The following is a 17,572-nucleotide window of genomic DNA, read 5'->3' on the forward strand; positions in this document are numbered from 1 at the left end:
AAATGATCCGAACAGCAGAGTGGGGAGAGGTTGGAGGCAGGGAGGGGAGGGCGGGCAGCTTGTTTTGGACAGGGAATGTGTCTGCTAATTCTGTTGTACTGTATCCTCCCAAGTGCTTAATACAGTTCTCTGCACATTGTTAGCGTTCAATAAATTCCACTGATTGATCGATTGATTCATTCATTCAATCGTATTTATTAAGTGCTTACTGCGTGCAGAGTATTAAGTGCTTGGGAAAGTATCATACACCAATAAAGAGTGACGATTCCTGCCCACAGTGAGCTCACAGTCTAGAGGGGGGAAGACAGACATCAGTACAGATAGACTGACATCAAAACAAATAAATAAAATTGCAGATATATATATATATCTGCTGTGGGGCTGTGAGGTGGGGGAAGAGCAAAGGGAGCAAGTCAGGGTGACACAGAAGGGAGTGGGCGATGAGGAAAAGTGGGGCTTAGACCGGGAAGGCCTTCAATAAGGCTTTGAAGGTGGGGAGAGTCACTGTGTGGCAGATTTGAGGAGGGAGGGCACTCCAGGCCAGGGGCAGGATATTGGCCAGGGGTTGACGGCGGGAGAGGTGAAAACGAGGCACAGTGAAAAGGCTAGCACCAGAGGAACGATATGTGCAGGCTGGGTTGTAGAAGCAGAAAGGCGAGGTGAGGTAGGAGGAGGCAAGGCGATGGAGTGCTTTAAAGCCAGCTGTGAGCAGTTTTTGTTTGATACGGATCAATTGATTGGAAGCGAGGGAGCTGTAAGGAATGGGCGGTGATGTACACAACATACATAACAACATGTGGAGTGGGACGCTGTGTTTTTGTGCACTTGTTGCTGTAGGGCCAGCTGGGAAAAGTCACCTGCCTGAACAGCTGCCCCGACTGTCCGTGCCACTGTGGCCACCACTGGCACAGAACTGTCTTCAGCCCAAATTGGACCAGGGGGCAAGATGGTGGCAGGAGGGTTGGATTTGGGCTTTCTCTTCTCTCCTTCAGTCAGGGTGTTAGAGCTGGCCGGCCCTCACCCCCTGAGATCCCACTGTTGGGTGCCTGGGGCTATTGTCTTTGTCTGCTTACTCTTATGCCTTTCTCCAAAAGTAAGAGACTTCAGCCACCCTGTGTCAGCTGCTCTCCCCAAACAATATGGGGATAAGGGAGTTTGGGTTACTCTGTTCTGGGACAAAGTGACCAAGAATGTGGGTGACGGCAAGTTTGGCTGGGAAGGAGACCAAGTACTGGCAGAAATGTTGTCAGAGAGCCAGGCAGCCAACTCTGGCTTTGTCCCTCACCGACCTCCGACCTCCCTCCCTCTCCTGTAGAGAAAGGATCTGGTCTGCTCCCTCTCTCTCCCGGAAACAATCCACCTTGAATTGAACCAGCCCAGGCCCAGAAGGTTTTGGCCAAAGATCTCAAAGTACTTGTTTCCCTGAGGGAAGAAGTGCTACCTCCCAGCAGTACCCTGCCAGCATCCCCCAGGACTTCTGCTATCTCGGTGAGGACTGGTTACCATCTGTGGGGAAGTAACTTAACCTGCTCTGCCTCACTTTCCCCACTTGTCTGGGAGCAGAGGCTAGAGGAGAAAGGCTTTGGAAGCCCTGGGTTTTCCCAAGAGACCACGCTCCCGATGGGGGAAAGCAGGAGAGAAGCGGGCAGGAAGCAGCTTGGCCCAGTGGAAAGAGTACAGGCCTAGGAGTCAGAGCACCTGCGTCAGAGTTCTGAACACACTAAGTAGAACAGTGCTTGGCACATAGGAAGTGCTTAACAAATACTATTATTATTGTTATTAAGTGCTCAGTAAATATCACTGATGGATTGACAGTAGTTTCCTTTTCAAATAGAAGAAAGCCCCAGTCAAGCCAACATCTCAGTGTTCATCCCCTCAGCAAACCAGCTCTGACTAGGTGGAGATTTCTGGTTGTGACTCTGTGAAAGCCTTTAAAATGAAGTCCCTGAGAAACAGACTTCTGACCCTCACGGAGGCCTAAAGTGGCAGCAAGTGGTTATATTGATTTTAGCCTGCCCACGCCCATCGCTGGCTGGCTGACTTCAAAGCCTGGGTCCGAGCAGGTTCCTGGCCCTGGGAGTGAGCATCCGGGGGCGGGGTGGGTTGGTACGAGAAGGCCTTCGGCAAAAGAAGGAAGAAAATGTTCTCTTCTGGGAACTTGGCCCTTGGCAGAAACGGAACCCTGCTGGGGCTCTCTGCGCTGCTGCTTACCTGGAATGGTAGGGTTGGTGCCAGGGCGGGCCCATCATGCCTTGCGATACTTGCATCATGCTGGCATCCGAGGGGTTCTCTCCACATTTGGTGGAATGCCAGGAGTGTGGACGGCTCCCAGGTTCAGCTCGCCTGGAGACACAGAAGAGGAGCCCCCAGTGTTGGATCCATTCATGGACACAGTCCCCAGGTCCCCCCAGGCCACAGAAGGGGATGGCGGCGGTGGAGGGCACTGGACATTTTTATTCACCACCCAACAACCAGCCAACAGGTGCCCAGATATTGGAAAACCTCTACAGAGCTTGTGGCTCCCATGACTCTTTCTCATCACTCTCTTAGTTCTGTTTCCTGGATGCAGTGACTCAGTTTCTTCATTTACAAAAGATGAGACTCACACACTCTTCCCTTCTTCTGGAGCCAGGAAGGGCTTGGAGCTCCTTCATGCCATGGAAGTTCACTAGGCATGACCAAGGTTTCCAGTGGCCACCCTCCAGTATCTCAGGCAAGGAGACGCAGTGTAATACGATGACATCGTAGCTGCCATCTGGGGAAGCTACACTGATTTTGCACACTACTAGAGTATAGCTTTGGGAGCCTCTGGATCCCCAATTTGCTTCAGAGCCCCTCTGTTCTCTTCAAGGCTGGTATGAAGTCTGGCAGACCGCCTGAGTTATGAAACTCATAGGCAGGAGTGCGGCAGAGGGAGGCTTGGAGCCAAAAATGACTAATAATAATAATAATAAATCAGACAGAAAAAATAGAGGGGGCAGGTCAGCTGAAAATAGGACTGTCCAGTATGAAAGCATTCCACTGGCCATCTATGGGTCATCCCTGTTGATCTTCTTGGATAACAGGCAGTTGGTGGTTGAGTGCTGGCTGCCCTTACTGGGTTAATAATAACAACAGTAGTAACAATAACAATTACAATAATATTAGTAATTATAATAATTGTGTATTTGTTAAGTGCTCGCTATGTGCCAAGCACTGTTCCAAGCCCTAGAGCAGATACAGGGTGAACATGTCAGACACAGTCCCTGTTCCACATGGGACTCACAGTCTTAACTGCCATTTTACAGGTGAGGCACAGACACGTTCCCTGCTCACACAAGCTTACAATCTAGATGTTAAAATAAATAAAAAAATGACAGATATGCACATAAGTGCTGTGGTGCTGTGAGGGAGATGAACAAAGGGAGCAAGTCAGGGCGATGTAGAAGGGAGTGGAAGTAAAGGAAAAGAGGACTTAGTCAGGGAAGGCCTCTTGGAGGAGATGTGTCTTCAATAAGGCTTTGAATAGTGAGGAGAGTAGGAATTCAGGTGCTGGGGTGAGTTGGCAGTAGGGTTCAGCGGGTGGAGCAGTGAGTCCACTGGAGAAAGGGAGAAAGAAAGAAAGAAAGAAAGAAAGAAAGAAAGAAAGAAAGAAAGAAAGAAAGAAAGAAAGAAAGAAAGAAAGAAAGAAAGAAAGAAAGAAAGAAAGAAAGAAAGAAAGAAAGAAAGAAAGAAAGAAGAGAAGCAGCATGGCTCAGTGGAAATAGCACAGACCTGGGGATTAGGAGACCTGGAGTCTAATACTGGCTCTGCCACTTGCCTGCTGTGTAACCTTTCTTGACCTCAGTTTCCTCATCTGCAAAACGGGGATGACACCTGTTCTTCCTTGCCGCACTTAGAATGAGAGTCCCAAGTGGGACAGGGGTTTGTATCTGGTCTATTATTGCTATTGTTCTTTTACTGCTATTGTTCTTTTACTGCTATTGTTCTTGTCTGTCTGTCTGTCTCCCCCCGATTAGACTGTGCCCCCATCAAAGGGCAGGGACCGTCTCTATCTGTTACCGATTTGTCCATTCCAAGCTCTTAGTTACAGTGCTCTGCACCTAGTAAGCGGTCAATAAATACTATTGAATGAATGAATGGTCTGATCGGTCTGTATCGAACACAGAGCTAGGTACCTAGGAAGCACTTAACAAATAGTAGGAGTGGTAATAATATTTATTTAGGGCTGTGTGCAGAGCACTGTACTGAGCACTGGGAGAGAATACACAGGGGGGAATTAGAGAAGAAGAGGAGCAGCATAAAAAGCAGTAGAACAGGAAAAGCAGCATAACCTAGTGGTTAAAGCAGGGGCCTTGGAGTCAGAAGGAACTGGGTTCTAGTCCTGGCCCATCTACTTGTCTGCTTTATGACCTTGGGCAAGTCACTTAACTTCTCTGTGCCTCAGTTACCTCATCTGTAAAATGGAGATTAAGACTGCAAATCCCCTGCGGGACATGGACTGTGTCTAACCAAATTATCTTGTATCTACTCCAGTGCTTAGAACAGTGCCTGGCACACAGTAAGCACTTAACAAATACCATTAAAAAAACAGACACTGCCCCTGCCCCTTGCGGGGCTCATGTTCTAACAGCTGAAGTGAGGAGAAGGGATTGGAGACAGCCACAAATGTCATTATCAATATTATTTCCCACCATTATTATTAATGATAATAATACCAATAATAATAATAGTGATAAGGAAAAACGTCTGGCAAAGAATTCTCATTCTCTGGGGTGCATGCTACCCAAGAAAGGGAAAAGCCAGCAGCCTGAGGTTTTTCTGAGGTGAAAGTCAGCCTGTGTACCTTTGGAGAACACAACAAACTTTCAGGTTTTGTGGTGTCTGATCCCTGGGAGGAGAAAGCAGCCTGGTGTGGACTGGTCTGTTCGAGTTGACCAAACTCCCTTGCCCGTAGGCGTCACACAGAGAGAGCCTTTGTTGTTCTCTGGGCCACAAAAGAAGGAAATCCAGTCCCATAGGATGGTGGGGCTGATGAAACTGGCTTCCCCAAGGGACAAATGATGTCACTCCCTCAGCCTCCAGATGATCTCACCCAACCCGGAGTTGCTTTCCGTGGCCACCAGAAACTCAAACGCTGACAGGCTCATTTCTTGCTGGAGAGCGATGGAGTCTGTCTCTCCTCTAGCCCCTAGGAAGCAGCTCTTCCTAGCCATGGAATCCCAGAAACTCCCCTGACCCCCAGATTCTGGCAAGATGAGGGAGAATAAGTCACTAAATTTCCACAGACTGCTGGGATCCCTAATAAACATGGGGCGATCCCAGATTCACATTGACCCCTTGGCTGGAACACCTTCCCTCCTCATATCTGACAGATGATTACGCTCTCCCCCCACTTCAAAGCCTTATTGAAAGCACATCTCCTCCAAGAGGCCTTACCTGACTAATCCTCCTTTTCTCTTCTCCTACCCCCTCTGCATTTGCTTCCTTTATTCATTCCCCACTCCCAGCCCCACAGCACTTATGTACATATCTGTAATTTTATTTGTAATAATGTCTGTTTCCCTCACCCATCCTAGACTGTAAGCCCTCTATGGGAAGGGAATGTATTTGTTTATTGTTATAATGTACTCTCCCAGGCGCTTAGTACAGTGCTCTGCACACAGTAAGCACTCAATAAATACCACTGATGATAATGAAAGGTATGTGTGGCAGAAGTAGCATGACCAAGTGGAAAGAGTAGTGGTTTGGGAATAGGAGCCCTGGGTTCTAATTTCAGGTCCACCACTGTGCCCATTGTGACACCTCGGGTAAGTCACTTAATTTTATGTGCCGCTGTTTCCTTACCTGTTACATAATGGGGTTAAATATCTATTCTCTCTCCCTCCTTGGACTGTAAGTCTCAAGTGGGGCAGGGACTGTGTCCGATCTGCTTAACTTGTATTTACCCTAGTGCCCAGTACAGAGCTTGGTACATAGTAAGTGCTCAACAAATACCCCGATTATTATTATTGTGAAGCCAACTTCCTCTCAAATAACACCCTGGCCCCTGCCCATGGACAGGATGATCCAAACGACTCAGCTCTGGCCAGATCTCACTTCCAGCCCAGTCTGACCACCGGTCTGGGGGCCGGCGAGCGACAAGGAAGAGGGCTGGAAAGCCCTTCCGTGGCTCTCATGGGTCAAGTCACTTCCTGCCGCATGTGTTAGAAATTAAGAGATCAGAAGTGGTATGACTTTTACTCCTGTGAGGCCCAGCTCAGGGTCATCCCCTAAACTGCAGGGATTTTGGACAATTAATCAATCAATCTGTGGTATTTATTGTGTGCTTACTCTGTGCAGTGCACTGTACTAAGAGCTTGAGAGCAAATAATACGACTGAGTTGTGTAGACAAGTCTGCTGGCAGATGTCTAGAGGACAAGATAAACAAAAGGTAGAATTGGCCCTAGAGCTAATTTTCTCCTCCTCAAATGCATGGTTAATTGCAGCCATCCAAACCCCCCATAAGTAATTATGGTACTTGTTAAGCACTTACTGTGTGCCAGCACTGTTCTAAGCACCGAGGTAGATACAAATTAATCTCACTTGGTGTAGGATCACCATCTGTCCAACCCTCTTGAGGACCCTGACATAAGGGGATTCAGAATTTCACTGGTCCAGGCGCCAGAAAGATTCATCAATCCGAACAGAACCACCCAGGAGGCTTAGGGAGAGAAGTGTTTGCCAGTTTCCAGGACTGGAAGGATGGATGTTACTGTCAACAGGCAGGAGGGAGTCTGCCCATAGCTGGGGGGTCCCAAACCACAGCCGGAATTCACCCAAAACCATGTCTTACCAAAAGATTTTCTGAAAAGCTGGCACTGTCCTGAACCCTCATCTAATTTGCCTCGAAGACGGGCCCTTGGTTTCCCCAGTAATACTTGGCAAAGTGAGAGAATAGCTAAGAAGCTTGTCAAGGCGAATGAACAGTGTTCCCCGCTAACCAGCCAGGGGAATGTAAATTTTCTCATCTGTCCGGGGTGTTGTTTTTGCTCATGACTCTCCCAGAAAGGAAGTGCTTTGCTGTGTCTCTTGCTCTCCTCCTTATATAGGGAACACCATACTGGACACAGATTGTGTTTGACCCGATTTTCTTGTATCCATTCCAGCGCTCAGGACACTGCCTGGCACCCAGTAAGCACTTAATAAATGATAATAATAATAATTCTGGTATTTAAGCGCCTACTGTGTGCTGGCACTGTACTATTATGTAATACTACTACTAATAGTAATAATGCTAGTACTAATAATGATAATAAGAACGCTTTGCAGGGCAGAAGCAGCCACAGATGGCAGAAATTGATAATCAATGCTAATCTTTGAGAAGACCAAGACAGACTGTTATCTGGATAAGAAATCGAGAAGGGGAGCAGATGGAATACGACTCAAACATTCACAGTCAGGTGGGAAATCCTACGTTCTGGCTGCAGGCATGTATGTTTTGAAACCCAGTTCATGCAAACAAACATGCTGAGAACCTCTGATGCCCCAGTGGAAACCCTCGGCCCTGAGGCATTTTGAAACTTAGCAAAGGGTCAGATGGGAACTGCTCCCAATAACAATAATAACAACAAAAATAATAATACTAGTAATAATTACGGTATTTATTAAGCACTTACTAAACGGCAGGCACTGTACTAAGTGCTGGTGGATACAAGCAAATCAGGTTGGACACAGTCCCTGTACCACGTGGGGCTCACAGTCTCCATCCCCATTTTACAGATGAGGTAACTGAGGCACAAAGAAGTGAAGTGACTTGCCCTAAGTCCCACAGCAGACAAGTGGCAGAGCTGGGATTAGAATCTGGGACTTTCTTACTCCCAGGTCCATGCTCTACCTACTATGCCATGCTGCTTCTAATAACAAGTCAGGCTGCAGATCCAACCAAGTAGGTTCCCACCGGGAACACTAAGGCAGAGAAGAAGGAAGAAATTCTGGCCACCAAGCACGATGCTGTGGGGAGAATAATGCAGCGAGAATGAAAAGAATGCAGACTGCCCTCCGCTTCACGTTCAAGTGAAAAATGCCAAGCACGAACCTGAAAAACCAGCTTCCGAATCCCTATCCCGGAGCTGCTCCGGGAGTCCGCAGGTCGGGAGTCATTCAGAGACAAACCAGCCGCCCTGGCAGCGAGCATAAATAGCAGTTCTAGCGAGCCCTGAAGATGCCTGTCTTTATTTGGGCCTCCCGGATTCATTCATTGAACCCTCATCACTGCAAATAAGGAGAAAGCGCAGGATACGCCCAACCTCCGAGTCCGGTGCAGCTAAAGCCACAGGGAGAAAGAGTTGATGGTGACTTTCCGGCCAATGGCGGGGATTCTTTGTTGCACATCCGGGGTCACTTTGACTATTGAACTGAGTCTCTGGGGATCACAAGCCAAATGACTGCTTTTCTTGGAATCTGAGAACGTGAACCTGCTGCCTTCTAGAGCTTCTCTGAAATTCCCAAAGGGAAATCCACTCTGCTCTCCAAGCTGCAGGGGGAGAGAACAGCATGTTCTACAGCAAAGTCTTTGCTGGCTCAAGTTCAATATTCTACATGAAATTCAACACTCAGGAGGGTCACTGCGCCATGCAGATGCCGGGAGAGTGTTCGGTCGCTCAGAAGAGAACCCCTTTGTTTCTCTCCCCAAAGGGAGGGAGCAATCAATCAATCAATCAGATTTATTGAGTGCTTACTATGTATAGAACACTGCTAAGTGCTTGGGAGAGTACAACATAACAAATGGAATTAGTAGGCGGGTTTCCTGCCCATAATGAGCTTTCTGTCTAAAGGGGGAGTAGCTAGAACTGGGCCAGGCCCACCCCAAAACTTTAGGGGTACCCAATCCTCCCTGGTGACACTCTTCATGGATCAGAGTGGAGACCCCTCAGCTCTGAAAGCTGCTCAGGGCCTCCCTGAAACTCAGAGACAAGAGCGAGTGGGGAGAAAAGAAACAGGCAGGTTACCTTGTGGCCAGCATCAGCATTTTGGTCAACAAATCCCTGGCCAGGCTGACGTCGAACTCAGACGGAGGTGGATACAAGATCATCTCTTCCCGACCCTTCTCCTTTCTGCCTTTCCCCGGGTTGTACAAACTTCCCAGCAGCTCCATGTCTTGCTTCTCTGATGGTCTGAACTGCCCGGGGCTCTGTGGGCTTAGTGAGTCTCCGGGTAGCCTCATTCCCAGCAGCCTGCTAAGCCGGCCAGTTAAGACCTGATTGCTGCTCTCAGAGACTGACCTGGTGTGACCCTTTTTTGGGGTATTTGCTAAGCGCTTATTTTGTGCCAGGCACTGTACCAAATGTTGGGGTAGATACAACCTAATCAGGTTGGACCCAGTCCATGTCCCATATGAAGCTCCCAATCTTAATCCCCTTTTTACAGATGAGGTAAATATCATAATAATTACCAAAGAAGCAGTGTGGTCTAGTGGCTAGAGCATGGTTTGGGCATCAGAAGGACCTGGGTTCTAATCCCCGCTCTGCCACTTGTCTGCTATGTGACTGTGGGAAAGTCACTTTATTTCTCTGTGCTTCAGTTATCTCATCTGAAAAACGGGGATTATGACCTTGAGCCCCATGTGGGACAGGGATTGTGTCCAACCTGATCAGCTTGTACCTTCCCCAGAGTTTAGTACAGTGCCTGGCATATTAGTAAATGCTTAACAAATATCTCAGTTATTATTATTATTAGGTCACATAGCAGATAAGTGATGGAGCCAGGATTAGAACCAGATCCTTCTGACTCAAACTCATGCTCTATCCATTAGGCCATGCTGTTTCCTAGGGAAAGGGCTAGCTGGAACCTCTAATTCCAGCCCCAAATGAGAAGTGGGCCATTTGTTCTACTCTTGGAGAAGGGTAGAATTGAGGAAAGGGAAGAGGAGAAATCGCTTGCTGGCAAAATGGTTCTGATAAAAATCAGAAGCATTTCCCTTAATTGTCCTCTAGTCATGTCGGCGGTCTCCCCCGCACACATAAAATGATACCATCTGCAGAAGCGGGCAGGGTGGTTTCATAAAGCTTGCAGCCGGGCAGCTTGGGATGAAAATCTCTGGCCAAAGAGACAGCTGCGGGTGGCTGTTTGGTTCTGGTTAAGAGGGGCACTTTCAGGCTAGAGTGGCAGGGCAGACTTTCTGTCCTCTAGGACTTTCTGTCTCTCTAGGAGCCCGGCTGCCTGAATGGTGCCAACAGAACCAGTCTGGGTTCATCGTGGCCTAAGATTGAGGCCTAGAATGTCAGACTCAGTCCTTGAGAGCCGCTCCCTGTCCTTTGAAGGGTCTAGCTCAGAGCCCTTTCAGAGGTGCTGCAGGTGGGTATTGCTAATTCACTAGCTGGGGGCTAGGACATTTTCATATTGTTACCACCCTGACGATAACCCTGCCGGGCCCGGAATGTTCCAGGAGAATATGGGCACAGAGGTTTGAGGAACTGTTCCTGTCAAAGGTTTCCCCGGGAGAGAGGGTTGGGCGCTCTGAGCGGAGAAGCAGTGTGGTCTAGTGGAAAGAGCACGGGCCTGTGAGTCGAAAGATCTGGATTGGGAGGGATATAGGAACCGTTAACCAGTGTACAAAGAGCTCAGAAGCACAGGGTGATGGGAGGGAGATCGATGAATGAATGTGGTTGGTTGCCAATGATTCAGTTTTATTCAGTTTTTCCAGATATGCATTCTATGTGCTGGGTTGGGGGTTTCCAGACCTTGGGAGTGAAGGTTACTGAGACCCCGATTTTTCGAGCATGCAGCTCGGTGATCCCAGGTTTGGGAACAAATTGAGCTGGGCGGCAAGCTCTTTCTGTTTGCCTCCAACTCTAAACTGGGACTGGGCTCTCGACACCACTTCGCTTTCCGCATTTTAAAATCCGATCTGGTATTTTAAGGTAATCCGGCCTCGAGCGCTGTCCTCAATAAGCTGACACCATGCTTTCTGATCCTAGGCAGCAGCCCAAGCCCTGTCTCCAAAATGGGCCCTGATGGGACTGGGGGCTGCTCAAAGAGGGTCACAGCTGCCCACCTCCACCCTGCCAGAAGCCATTCCTTCCTGGCACAGGCAACTCCCAGCTCCTACTTCCTTCCTCGACTCCAGTCCTCTCTTGTTGTCGTAAGGCAATCGATCAATCGTATTTATCGAGTGCTGCTTACATTATGCAGAGTACTGTGCTAAGCAGTTGGGAGAGTACAATATGGTAGACACATTCCCTGCCCACAATGAGCTCAGAGTCTAGAGGGAGAGACAGACATGAATATAAAATCACCAAAGCCTGGCTGCAGGGGACAGAATGGGTAGGGAGAGGCCAGGCCTTGACTCTTACAAAGCCAAGGGCACAGGTCCATGCTTTCCCTCTCCCTGACCCCTTATTGTGTTCTTCCTGATTTTTCTCGTATCCACCCCAACACTTTTTAAAAAAATGATATTTGTTACATGCTTACTATGTGCCAGGCACTCTACTAAACACTGGCGTAAGTACAAGATAATCAGGTTGGACACAGTCCATCTTCCACATGGAGCTCATAGTCTTAATTCTCATTTTACAGATAAGGTAACTGAGGCAAAGAGAAGTGAAGTAACTTGCCCAAGGTCAGGTCACACAACAGACAAGGGACAGAGCCGAGACTAGAACCCAGGTCCTTCTGGCTCCCAGACCTGTGCTCTATCCATTGTATCTACCTCAGTGCTTACTACAGGGCTTGTCACATAGTGTGTGTTTAACAAATACCACGATTATGATCATTTTATCAATAATCTATTATTACGTTATAATTATCACGTCTTATTGTTGTTGTTCTTATTATTTCCTACGTGAGCCGGCCAGTGGTGGATGGGGTGGGTGGGTAAGGGGGCTAGAGACCCTTTACTTAAGTCTTCATGAATGCCACCCTGCAATGTCTTGCCTTTCGTCTGCCACGGAGGCGGGGCCAGGAGAAAACCAGAGCCGATTAGTTGCTCTTGGCTGGCGTTGCCAGGAGAACTAGAGTCCTGGAATGCAGAGGGAGGCGTAGGGTGTCTCAGAATTGGTCCCTCCCCTATTCTTTCCCTCTTGCTCCAATTTCACGCCACTTCCCTTTGAGGAAGGAGGGAAGCTGGGAGAAAGGAAAAGCCCAAGTTCCCTGTGTTTTTCCCTTTCAGGGGCTTTTTGTTTCGGGCCCCGGATGAGCAGAAACTTTCCCGCACTTGATAGAATGGCTGAACTGAGCTGAGGCAGCAGCCAGAGTTGGTCTTCTGACCTGAGGCATCCTGAGAAATGGGTAGAGGAGTCTGGAGGGGGGAGGAGGTTAAGGTGTCTTTCTCTTCCAGTAATCTGGATGGCTTTTGTTTCCTGTGGATGCTGCAGTAAACAGCTTGGAAAGGCGGGGCTGAGTTCTAGGAGGTCTGGAGAAGTATAATATGACCAATTGATCACGTCCAGCCTGCTCTGCCTTTGGGAAATGTCAGTACTATTAATAATCCAGAGCACCTTCATTTTTCCAAAGCACTTTCATATCAGTTAAGATATTGCTGTGAGCCTAACGGCTAAGCAGGGGCTTGGGTGTCCACACGACCTGGGTTCTAATCCCCGCTCTGCCACTTGTCTGCTGTGTGACCTTAGGTAAGGCATTTCACTTGTCTGCCTCAGTTACCTCATCTGTAAAATGGGGATTGAGACTGCGAGCCCCATGGGGAAGGGGACTGTGTCCAACCTAACTACTCTGGATCTACCTCAGGGCTTAAAATAGTCTCTAGGACAGAGAAAGTGCTTAACAAGTACCCCAGAACATAAACAAAACAAACAAGATCCTGGAAACTCCCATGCTGGCTGGTTTTGCCTACTGGCTCTGGAAAACACTGTCTTTCATTGGGTTTTGAGAAAGACCATGGCCTAGTGAAAAAGCCTGAGTCTCGGAGTCAGAGGACCTGGAGTCTAAACCTGGCTCTCTGACATAACTGTCGTGTGGCCTTAGGCAAGTCACAACTTCTCTGGGCCTCAGTTTCCTTATCTATAAAATGGACCTTTATTTTCACTCCCCTCTACTTAGACTGTGAGCCCCATGTGAGAGAAGAACTGTGTCCAGCCTAATTATCTTGTATCTATCTGAGTGCAGTACTTGGCACATAGTAAGCGCTTAATACCGTGATTATTACTATAATTATTATTCTGGCTGATCAGCTAGCATTCTCTCTCTCCCATCCAGAATGTCGCCTGTCTGAAAAATGAATCACGAGCAGTTCCCTACTGTCTGTGCTGTTGAGGTATAGGCTTAAAGTAGCATGACCTAGTGGAAAAAGAATAATACTGGGAGTCAGGAGACCTGGGTTCTAATCCCAGCTCTACCACTTGCCGTATGACCTTGAGTGAGTCACTTAACCTCTCTGACTCAGCTTTCTCACCTATCGATCATCGAAGAAACGCTTGTTCTCCCTCCCTTTTGAACTATGAGCCACATATGAGACAGGACTTATTGTCTCACCCTCACCCTCTAGACTGTAAACTCTTTGTGAGGAAGGAAGCTGCTTACTAATTCTGCTGTATTCTCCCGAGTGCTTAGTAGAACGGTTGAGAAACCGTGTCTGAGCTGATTGTATCGTATCTAGCTCTTAGTAAGCAATTTTACAAATTCCACAATTATTAAAGTGAATAGGCAGCCATTAACCTATTTGCCGACGGGCACTGTGGTCTAGTGGGAAAGGCTTGAATCTGAGAGTTAGGAGCCTGTGTTCTAAACTCTCTGTGCATCAGTTTTCTAGTCTGTAAAATGGGGATATCTGTTCTATCTCCTTGGCCTTGAGCCCTGTGTGGTACAAAGACTGTGCTCGATCTGATTATCTTGGATCTGCCTCTATACTTAACCTGATATTTGGCACATAGTAAACACTTAATAAGTTATGTAGCCATACATTACATAATTGAACTTTGCTCAGGGTTTCAGCTTGCCCATGACTTAAGACAACGTGTAGCTCCACCCAACTCATGATTCTGTCTTTTATAGTGGCAACAGGATGCTTAGACAAGCCAGAAGACGACTGACCTCCTTGTGGTCTAATTTTTTTATATGGTATTTGTTAAGCACTTACTATAGGATGTTGATGGCATTTGTTAAGCGGTTATTATGTGCCAAGCACTGTACTAAGCACTGGGGTAGATACAAGGTAATCAGGTTGTCCCACGTGGGGCTCACAGTCTAAATCCTCATTTACAGATGAGGTAACTGAGGCGCAGAGAAGTTAAGTGACTTGCCCAAAGTCACACAGCTAAGTGGCGGAGCTGGGATTAGAACCAACGACCTGTGACTCCCAAGTCCGTGATTTTTTCCACTGAGCCATGCTGCTTCCACTAAGCCACAGTGCTCCCACAGTGACTTGCCCTAAGTCACACAGGAGACAAGTGGCAGAACTGGGATTAGAACCCGGGTCCTTCCGACTCCTAGGCCCATGCTCTATCCACTTGTCTGTCTTCACATTAATGTCTGTCTTCATATTAATGTCTGTCTTCCCTCTAAACTGTCAGTTCCTTATGGACAGGGAATGTTTCTGCTAATCCTGTTGCACTACACTCTTCCAAGCACTTAGAACAGCACATAGCAAGTGCTCAGTAAATACAACTGTTTGATCAATTAGGTTGAGGCTATGTGGACAGGATTTTTTGGGTTCTTTTGAGATGGCACCTTTAGGCGTTGGCACTGATTGGCCTGAGAGACTAGCCAGTGTCAATAGCTACTTTGAGGGGTTTGGCAGCTCTGTGTAGACCCTTCCGTTGCCCCCCAGATTACTTAGACTCTGGAACTCCTTGCGATCCATGAGACCCCTGGGAAGGCACCCAGGAGTCAGAATCTTGGAGCGGAAGGGGCTGAAATGCCATCAATAACTGCAGATGACAGATTTCCCAAGTACGTTCAAGGGTGGAAACAATGGTTCTTAGCTTCAAAAGAGATAATTCTGCCTGTACGAATGGATCTCTGCTAAAGCAGCATGACACAGAGGATAGCACAGGCCTGGGAGTCAGAAAGTCATGAGTTCCAATCCCAGCTCTGCCACTTGTCTGCTGTGTGGCTCTGAGCAAGTCCCTTCACTTCTCTGGGCCTCAGTTATCTCATCTCTAAAATGGGGATTAAGACTGAGCCCTATATGGGGAAGGGACTACTATTATTATTATTTCTACAAAACTTAGGTTTTACCCCAGACAGATTTAGACAGAAACTGAACTTTTTCTCCTGGAAAATTCCTACACAACAGAGTCTGACTGAGCAGATATGGCCAGGAGGGCCCAGCTGGGAGTTAAACATGCATTAACGCGATCTTTAAGTCTTTTACCTGTTCTTCTGTCGTAGTTTTACGGCCCCTGACCAAGCTGCTCTCTTCTGCTGGGGGTCATAGCCAAGGAGTCCTGGGCCCAGGGCCTGGGGAACTGCAGTCTCAGCAGGCTCCTCTTCGAGACACGTCTCCCTGTCCAAAGAGACAAAGCAGAACCTCAGTGAGGGCAGAGTGGAGGGACTGTGGGGGGATTATGCGGGCAGTGATGATGGAGTGACAGGTTCACGAGTTCCCGGCAGGGAAAGCTCATTATCTGCAAAATTTCAAAGGTACAGACTTGAAGAGGAAGGTGAGGAAGAGGAGGGGAGAAAGAGAAATAGGAGAAGAGTTTCTTTTTGTAGAATATAGAGCTAAATATGTTCCCTGTCCTACTGGAGAGCCGGTGGTTTTCCACAATGGAGAAGAGCGTAGCCTAGTGGATAGAGCACAGGCCTGGGAGTCAAAAGGACCTGGGTTCTAGTCCCAGCTCTGCCACTTTTCTGTTGTGTGACCTTGGTCAAGTCACTTCACTTCTTTGCACCTCAGCCACCTCAGCTATAAAATTGTTATTAAGACTGTGAGTCCCACGTGAGTCCCTGTCTAACCCAATTTGCTTGTGTCCACCCCAGAGTTTAATACAGTGCCTGGCACATAGTAAGCACTTAACAAATCCCACAGCTATTACTATTATTGTATTTGATAATCTGCCTGAAGGTGCTCCATCTCAGTGGATCTCACCTGAGCGCCTAGGAGCACGGCTTCTCTGGGATCCCAACATTGCCGGAGGAGAAGAAGATCAGCCCTCATTTTTCACAAAACCTTCGAGTGTGTAACTTCCCCATTCTTTCCCAAACCACGATCTTGGGTTCGTCACGCCTTGCCCAATGGGTGGATTCAGTGTCTTGAGGGACAGCTTTGAGTTAAGCTGCCTAAGCTGCCACCTAGACTGTAAGCTCATTGTGGGCAGAAAATGTGCCTCCCATACTATAATAGTGTATTCTCCCAAGCGCTTAGTACAGTGCTCTGCACACAGAAAGCACTCAGTAAATACGACTATCTTCTCTTCCTGCTCCCAGACCCTACTCTTGGGCAGGAAGACGTGGTAGAGGAAGTGGAGAAAGAGTGGGTAGAGGAAAGGAGCCACTGTGGTGGAAAGAACCTCTATGGATTTTCCAAAGTTGGGCCTTTTTTGGCCTCAGAGAAAGTGTGATTCCCCCCTGTGGCTCAGCTCAGTTTGGGGCACTGAGTTTTCCCTATCAGCTGGGAGCTCTGGAAGGGAAGAGAGGAGGAATCCTAGAACAAGGCTGATGGAATGGGCATGGTATTCCAGGGCGCAACCTGGCTGGGAGCTGAAGACGATTCCAAGTTCTCTGCCTCTGTGGACATGGGCACTCCTCCCTCCCTCTGCGCCCCCCCCAAACAGACCTTCCTGCAAGGAGGTGGGCCCAGTTGGGGGAAACATGGTCATTTGGGAGAATTCAATTCTTTGGAGAAAATGGGTTCCTCCCAGAATCTGGCAGCAGCTGAGGAATCAAACAGAAAATGAGCTCCCTCTCTTGATCGAGGCGTGGGGGAGAAGGGGGTGGATGAAGCGGGGGTGGGGGGGGGAAGGGGCTAATCCTTCTTTGCCCAGGGAGATTACTGGGGCTTAAGAAGACACTCACATGCACTTTTTTTTCAGCTTGTGCCAACTGTATTTGTGTCCACAGTATCAAGGATTCGCTCTGCTTTCAGGTTAGATAATGGGCATTCCATGCTCTTTAAATGCTTCCAAATCTCAAACCTAAGTGCTCTAACCTTTGTTGTTCTCCTAACCCGTTCTCTTTCCCCCATAATCCCCTCTTTTCCTCTCTCCTTCTCCACTCCTTCCCTCTCCCTCCCTCCATGCTTTTCTCCAGCTGTTGCCACGGATTCTTTCAGTTTGACTCCCATCTCTAAGACGCGCCCAGCAAAAGTAAAGCCGCTGTGGCCAGTCAGGCACAATTTAGCTTTGCTAAGGGCTCGGGGCCCAGATATGAACTGGTGGAGGCGGGGGAGGGAGGGGACAGTGACTGGCTGTCAGTGCTCTAGGACTGGGGATGAACTGAGATGTCCAGTAGGGGCCAAAGAGAAGAGGTTCAGGAGGGGAAGCAACATTCTGGCCAGCTGGGGTTCCAACCCCCTTGGGGACGGTTTGGCTTTCAGATACTGCCCATCCTGGGTCTGGCCTGCGTCTGGGGAACAAGCTTCCTTCCCTCTTGTGCTCTGAGGTATCTCCCTAGGTGACTCAATTCAATTCAATCGTATTGAATTGAGCGCTTAATGTG

At 48.2% G+C, this 17,572-nt stretch overlaps 1 protein-coding gene across 3 annotated transcripts in view; it reads right to left on the reverse strand.

Moving 5' to 3' along the window:
• The window catches only part of SHROOM3 (shroom family member 3), a 122,963-nt gene that overhangs the window by 20,386 nt on the left and 85,005 nt on the right, over positions 1 to 17,572 (reverse strand). For 2 of the 3 annotated variants that reach the window (XM_029073885.1, XM_029073886.2), the window contains exons 2-3: positions 15,288 to 15,419; positions 2,212 to 2,343 (exon numbers count right to left, since the gene is read on the reverse strand). In XM_029073885.1, coding sequence (XP_028929718.1) covers positions 2,212 to 2,343; positions 15,288 to 15,419 — 264 coding nt within the window. Of the gene's footprint in view, positions 1 to 2,211; positions 2,344 to 8,057; positions 8,335 to 15,287; positions 15,420 to 17,572 lie in introns of those variants that run through there. The other variant, XM_029073888.2, reaches the window with a different exon arrangement.

The sequence above is a fragment of the Ornithorhynchus anatinus genome, chromosome 10 (genome assembly GCF_004115215.2).
Source record: "Ornithorhynchus anatinus isolate Pmale09 chromosome 10, mOrnAna1.pri.v4, whole genome shotgun sequence".
NCBI classification, from domain to species: domain Eukaryota; kingdom Metazoa; phylum Chordata; class Mammalia; order Monotremata; family Ornithorhynchidae; genus Ornithorhynchus; species Ornithorhynchus anatinus.